General features: G+C 34.4%; 1 protein-coding gene across 2 annotated transcripts; it reads left to right on the top strand.

Annotated features, from left to right (window-relative positions):
* LOC107643722 (ACT domain-containing protein ACR4) lies at window positions 9-3,809 on the top strand. Of its 2 annotated transcripts, none has more exons than XM_016347442.2 (8): window positions 9-202; window positions 837-924; window positions 1,049-1,094; window positions 1,200-1,314; window positions 1,425-1,492; window positions 1,606-2,199; window positions 2,298-2,402; window positions 3,121-3,809. In XM_016347442.2, exons 1-8 carry the CDS (start codon window positions 16-18, stop codon window positions 3,454-3,456), a joined length of 1,539 nt encoding a protein of 512 aa, XP_016202928.2. In that variant the 5' UTR covers window positions 9-15; the 3' UTR covers window positions 3,457-3,809. The 2 variants fall into 2 exon arrangements, with proteins under 2 accessions (XP_016202928.2, XP_016202930.1); XM_016347444.2 differs by lacking the exon at window positions 9-202 and adding an exon at window positions 266-716.

Genomic DNA, 6,796 nt, shown 5'->3' with positions numbered 1-6,796 from the left:
AGAGGATCGAAGGAGATGTGTGGGGGTGTGCTATTGAGATCCCTGTGGGGTTTACATACAAGAAGAGAAAAAACCAGGCACACATATAAATACATATATTCACAGGTTTGTTACTTTTCAACAAGTAAGAACGCCACATTCATCAAAGGCCTTATTTTTGTGGTGGTAGCAGCATATCACGAATTCTCAGAACCTGCAATGGGTAGGTGTTCTTGTCCTCTCTTCGTTTGTGGTTTCCTGCTTTCTCGTGCTTTGGTCTTAGATTCATCCTTCCTTTTTATTGTTTTGTTTTTTATTTTTAAATTGTCCGCAATTAAGTGGGAACAACATATTCCCTGGATTCATGGTTTCTGAGGGTTAAAATGTTTCATCTCCCTAGTCCTGGTGGCCCCTTTCCTCCTTAGTCTCTCTGGCTATTGCAATTTGCAAGCTGTTATATTGTTGTTTTGTTTCATTGGCTTAAATAGGATTCGTTGCTCTGTGATTCCTTCTTTTTATCACATTAACAGCTAAGCAACACACAGCAAAAATATACCCCACCACACAGACCCTTATTCGTACCCCCAACCACTTTTTTTTTTCCTTTTCTTTTCTTCCTTACTCGGTTATTCTTTTTTAACCCACCCTTATTCACTCTCAATTCTTCTCTTTCTCTTTCTCTTTCTCTTTCTCACACACATGCTCTGTGTTTTGTGCAAGGGCTTATTCCTAAGGAGGTTCTCCTCTTCATTCATTGTCATCAAATTTTTTACATGAATTTTTTATTATTTTATTGTTCTTCATTATTTCTACCGTTTTCCTCTCTTCTAATTTTTTATTTTTGTTTGCCTTTATAGCTTATATTTCTGAGGCCAACATGAATTTCTGTTCTCACTACATGGATGATGAATATGAGAAACTGTTCCGAAGACTCAACCCTCCCAGGTACCAATTTTTCTCGTTCCCCATTCTAATGAAACGATTCTCTCATTTTAGGTGAAAAAGAAAAATGGAAAAAGGTAAAAATTTGAATGATTCCACCCTCATATATCTTCTGTAATCTTGTCAGAGTTGTAATTGATAATGAATCCGGCAAGAGCGCCACTGTTATAAGGGTATGCATCCTTTTTGTTTGTTTTCTTAATTTTCTTCCATTATCATCATCGTCATCATTTATTATTAATTGTTTGTTCAATGATGATGTTCCTTTTATTGTGCAGGTTGATAGTGCAAACAAGCATGGAATTCTTCTTGAAGTTGTACAAATCCTCACTGATCTGAACCTCATCATAACCAAAGCTTACATTTCTTCTGATGGTGGATGGTTCATGGATGGTAATACATTTAATCTGACCTAATTGTATGTTCTGATTTCACTGAATCACAATAATTGTTTGGGGGAAAATGTTTAATATGTCTGTTTCTTTATTATTCTTCTATGCCAGTTTTTAATGTCACTGACCAAGATGGAAACAAAGTTACGGATGAAGCTATTTTGGAATACATTGAAAAGGTGTGTCTCAATTTGGTGATTTCTTAAATTCCTTCTCTGCTTATGGATGTAGTCTTGGTGTTTTTGTTGCAATTTTTTTTGTGTTGCTTTAATTTAATTTGATTTTTGTGCAGTCTCTTGGTCCCGAATCATGTGTTTCATCTCCCATGAGGTCCGTTGGGGTGAAGCAAACAGTGGACCACACCACAATAGAGCTTATGGGGAGTGATAGGCCGGGGCTGCTCTCCGAAGTGAGCGCCGTCCTCACCAACCTAAAGTGCAACATTGTGAGTACAGAGGTGTGGACTCACAACACCCGTGCGGCCGCTGTGATGCATGTAACCGATGATGAGACAGGCTCTTCAATCACCGATCTGAAGAAGCTGTCTCTGATCAAGGAGCTTCTTTGCAATGTGCTTGGTGGTGGAAACAGAAAAAGGGTTGCCAAGACTATTGTTACTGATGAAGTCACAACGCATACCGACAGGAGGCTTCACCAGATGATGTTTGATGACAGGGATTATGAGCGAGTTAGTGACGACGAATTTGACGAGAAGCAGAGGCCAAATGTGAATGTTGTGAATTGGTCTGATAAAGATTATTCGGTTGTTACCATTCAGTGTAAGGATAGGCCGAAGCTTCTATTCGACACAGTTTGCACTTTGACAGATATGCAGTACGTGGTTTTTCATGCGAACGTCAATGCCGAGGGGCCAGAAGCATATCAGGTATAAGGCATTTTCAAAGCCATGAATTCCTTTTGTTTTTTTCTGGTTGGTCTTTTGACGACATTGGTTAAAACATTTTGTGGATTTTGCATGTGTAGGAATATTACATAAGGCATATAGATGGGTCACCTGTAAAATCAGATGCAGAAAGACAAAGGGTGATACAATGTCTTGAAGCTGCAATTGAAAGAAGAGTATCTGAGGTGAGGGACTTTTATGCTACTGAATCTGTGATTTTTTAACTTTTAGTTATTGCTTTGAAATCTGCAATTTGGTTGTGTATTTTTTTTTTAATAATTAGAGTAAACAAGCTTTTGAGAAACTTTTTACATGTCAATTAGTTATTCATGAATATTTACTTGGACATTTATATTGATGGTGCAAAAATGTGATCTATTCATAAACTTTACTCTGAAAATATATGGTGAATATGACTCTTATTGGTGTCATGTAAAATGGACCTTTATAGTTGGGAGTTACTTCGACTGTAATTGTCATCTCTCACTGCCAACTTGTTTTTTCTGATTGTGGCCTATAATTCAATCACCAATAAATAAATAAATAAAAAGACTAATTCAACTTGGTTCTTTTTCTTGTGGTTAACAATTTGTCCTTGATTGAGGAGCAGCCACAATCTTTTGATGGTTCTGAAAAAAATGTCAATTTTTATTTTTTATTTTTAGTGACAGTTTCTTGTATCCTGCTGTCCTTTTATTGTAGTGACTATTATCTGTTGCTATTATTTTTTCTTGCGGCTTGTTATTTAGTCCAGAGATCTTTTCCCCTTTGAATAGTCTTTTCTTTATTTATTCAAATGCCTATTAGGTAGATTTGGTTTGTTTCTCTATCAACCACTGCTTTGTTTGGTTTGGCCTCTTATTCACAAAGACTAACAATTTTTTATTATGTTTCAAAATTTAGGGTTTGAAGTTAGAACTCTGCACAACTGATAGAATCGGACTTCTTTCTGATGTCACGCGTATCTTTCGAGAGAACAGCCTCACTGTTACAAGGGCAGAAGTGACCACGAAAGGAGGCAAAGCTGTTAACACGTTCTATGTGCGTGGCGCCTCCGGTTGCACAGTTGATTCTAAGACCATAGAATCAATTCGGCAAGCAATAGGGAACACTATCCTTAAAGTTAAGGGCGCCCCTGAAGAATCTGTTCCTCAGGATTCCCCTACAAGATCTCTCTTTGGTGGTCTTTTCAAGTCCAGATCCTTTGTTAATTTCGGATTGGTCAAGTCTTATTCCTGAGAAAAGAGTATATATTCTCTCTCGCTCTCATTGTACAGTGAAAGTTCTTGAGGTGCCAAAAAAAAGGCCTTACCCCAAATGAAGTGTGACTTTAGTTTTAAGGTTTAGGATATTAGGATCATTAGAATATCTCAAAAAGGTTGAACCTTAGGGAGAGTAGCTTGTAATTCTCAACTCCTCTTCTGCTTTTAGTTTTAGTTTGCCATTGTGATTCTCTCCATTCAAGAGTTGGAGTGTTGGAATCACACAGAACCTTAGTCAATTAAAAGCTTGAAACTAGTTTCAACTTTCATCATGTACATATATTTTCTCATTTACTAATTTAATTTTCTAGAAGCATTTAATGATTCTCATATTTGTTTAGTTAATAGTTAATACTATGTTACTTTTGGAGTAATACTATATTCTCTTTGCATATCTTTGTGCATGCTCCGTAGAACTAGAATGAAATTGCAAATCAAATTGAAAACGGCAATTATAGCTTAAAATGCATAATCATTACCGGACTTAGAGTATCTCCAATGAAATACTTTTAGAATATATTTTTTAATATTTTCAACAACTGAATTGATTTAGACTTAAAATTTGTATTGGATTTGATTTGTGATATAAAATTGGTACCATCTTAGAGATATTGTATTATTTTATTAGAGAACTACTAAAATCTGCTTTAAAATTCTTATAAAATCTAAAATAAAATTAAAAATTAAAACTAGTATTAAAAATGTTCTTAGCATCCAATTAACTATGATTGTCTCTTATAAAATCTGCTTTAAGAGTATTTACTGTTTAGAATTATTCATTACCTTTGTAATCAATTTACATATTCCATTATGATTGTCTCTTATACAATCCAGTCACATGAATTTGATGCATTATATGAATTTATAGTAATACTTTTATGGGAGACAGTATCAGTTTTTTTCCTAAAAAAATTGGGAGCAAATATGAAAATTGTCCTCACATTTTTTCCGTATTATTCGTATACCAAAACATTTTTAAACCGATTCAATGTTATCTTATAATTTCATTAAAAATATTAATAGACGATGTATATTTTGTGAAATATCGATTCTTTTATCATTTATTAGAAAAAAAAGCTTATATAAGAATGTGATGCATAGTTGTAAGAATCAGACCCGTCCGACTGATTCAACAAAAAAATTAGTGAATTGAATTGTTAACTAGTCTGATTTAGTTTCTGGATCGCTTAAGGACAAAAATCGATAAGAATTTATCAAAATAAATGAAAATCGGTCAAAATTGATGAAAACCAATAAAAAAAACTACTCCAACCGAATCAATTAAGAGAAAATTTTAAACTTGATGAAAATATGGTTTAAATCAGGGTCTTTCTTGTGACTGCATGCTCCGTTTGCCACTAAACTATGTTTTTACTTATTATTTTATATGCTAACTATTAATTATATAGCTCATACTCTTTTTATTATATAATTAATCTTAGTTTTTCTTCTCTTGTAAATTTCATACTCGTCCAAGTCAACTTGAAGTTATTTCTATCTAATGCGTTGTCTGTTCTCTTAATTGTCCTTCTTTACGAGTTTTGTATTCTTTTGGATCAATAGAAAGCTTGTTTGATGTCCCATGCTTCATGGATCTTGTTTGAACTCCTTTGATTTAAGATCCTTTCTTGTTTGGTCTGATTTCTTTTAATCACATCTTAATATTCTTGAATGTTCTTATGTGATGGCAATTTCAAGTGAATTCTTAGAGTTTTGCTGTGAACTTTTGAAATAAGTTTTGGATTCTCTTAAGAAATCTAAATCGATTCTTTTCGCTTAAATTGCATCCATAGTTATTCTTTAAATTGACAAAGTTGTTTTGAAGTTGGCATGCACTGTTTTAAATAAAGTTTTGAAACCGACTGATAAGCAAATTTTTACCTTGGAGTTTCCTTTTCTAAATACAGTTTAACTAGTTCCATATTTGTTATAAAACTTATACACGCTTGTTTGAATATAAGCTTTGGAAATTCTTGGACAAACCTTTGATTTCTTACAACCTTGCCGTGATTTCAGTGTATACCTTATTTGATTGAGCAACTAAATGTCTTTCAGGATTTTTAATATTGTGTGGCCTTAACTTAATTGATTCTCATTTTCTAAACCTCACCTCTTTCTGTCTTTTACTTGGAAACTATTTAGACAAAATGTAATTTAATTTTCTTTTAACCACATTGCAATTTTGGTGTATGTTTCTGTCACCCTTTTGTGAGATGCGAGTTACATACCTTTCTTTTAGCACATGAGGTGATCCTCTTTCAGTTTTTCATTCTTTATATTCAAATGTATTAGATGTACTTAATCATAAATTTTTAAACTTTGAGAGTGTCATCACTAGCTTCAGATAACCTTCTTCTATAATTTTATACTTGTTAACTCAGCTTGATTAGTTCTAAACTACTGCCTTGCTTATCTTTTTTGTGTTCCTATCAGTTATCTCTGATTCGGGAGTCATCCTTGAGGTTGTTAAACTGAATTTCTTTCAATACTCTTCATCGATTGTACATCCTCATTTACTTGTACATCCTCAATTGTACAGCTTGTTTAGACTAGGAGATACTCCAATCCAACCCCCTGGGTATATATCACTACACACCACCTTTGGAAAGGGAACCCGATCAAGGACACTCAACATAGACTACATTGTAGTCGACGTGAGCTCAGCCTACAATGTCCTGATAGGTCGGACAACGCTAAATCAGCTTGCTCCACATCTATACATGAAGTTTCCAACCCCAAAAGGGATAACCACGATAAAAGGAGACCAGAAAATTGCGCAACGCTGTTACAATGAAAGTCTGAACCTTAGAGGCAAAGGAGAAGAAATCAACAGTATTGAACTCGGAGGTATTCGAGGTCAGGAAAAACTCCGTCCACAACCGGAAGGCGAGATCGTGGAAGTCCAGATCAGAGATATCCCAGATAAAACAACAAATATTGGGGCAACTTTGAAAAGAGACATAAAGGAGTCTCTGATACAGTTCCTAAGAGATAATGCCGACCTCTTTGCATAGAAGGCCGCAGACATGCCGGGCATAGATCCCAAACTAATGTGGCACAAACTGGCAGTATACCCAGGATCTCGGCCAGTACAACAGAAGCGTCGGAAGTTCGGACGAGTATGAGCTATAGTTCAAATGTTATAGTCTCTCCATCCTTGTCCAGAGGTCTCAAATTCGAGTCTCACTCCTAACTTTGAAAAAAAGAATATTAATTATATAATAAAAACATACAATAATTTTTAGATATTATTTTAATTTTATACTCATTTATATTTAAATTAATTATATTTTTTATTATTCATAATTATTAATTAC

This window comes from Arachis ipaensis, chromosome B05 (assembly GCF_000816755.2).
Source record: "Arachis ipaensis cultivar K30076 chromosome B05, Araip1.1, whole genome shotgun sequence".
In the NCBI taxonomy this organism is placed as follows: Eukaryota; Viridiplantae; Streptophyta; class Magnoliopsida; order Fabales; family Fabaceae; genus Arachis; species Arachis ipaensis.
This window is presented reverse-complemented; position numbering and strand designations above follow the sequence as displayed.

Bases quoted from the DNA above. Each gene is read 5' to 3' on its own strand.
- LOC107643722 (XM_016347442.2), top strand. From the start codon at position 16: ATGTGTGGGGGTGTGCTATTGAGATCCCTGTGGGGTTTACATACAAGA. The intron at 203-836 runs GTAGGTGTTCTT...TTGCCTTTATAG, and splicing joins ATTCTCAGAACCTGCAATGG to CTTATATTTCTGAGGCCAAC. The intron at 1,095-1,199 runs GTATGCATCCTT...TTTATTGTGCAG, and splicing joins AGAGCGCCACTGTTATAAGG to GTTGATAGTGCAAACAAGCA.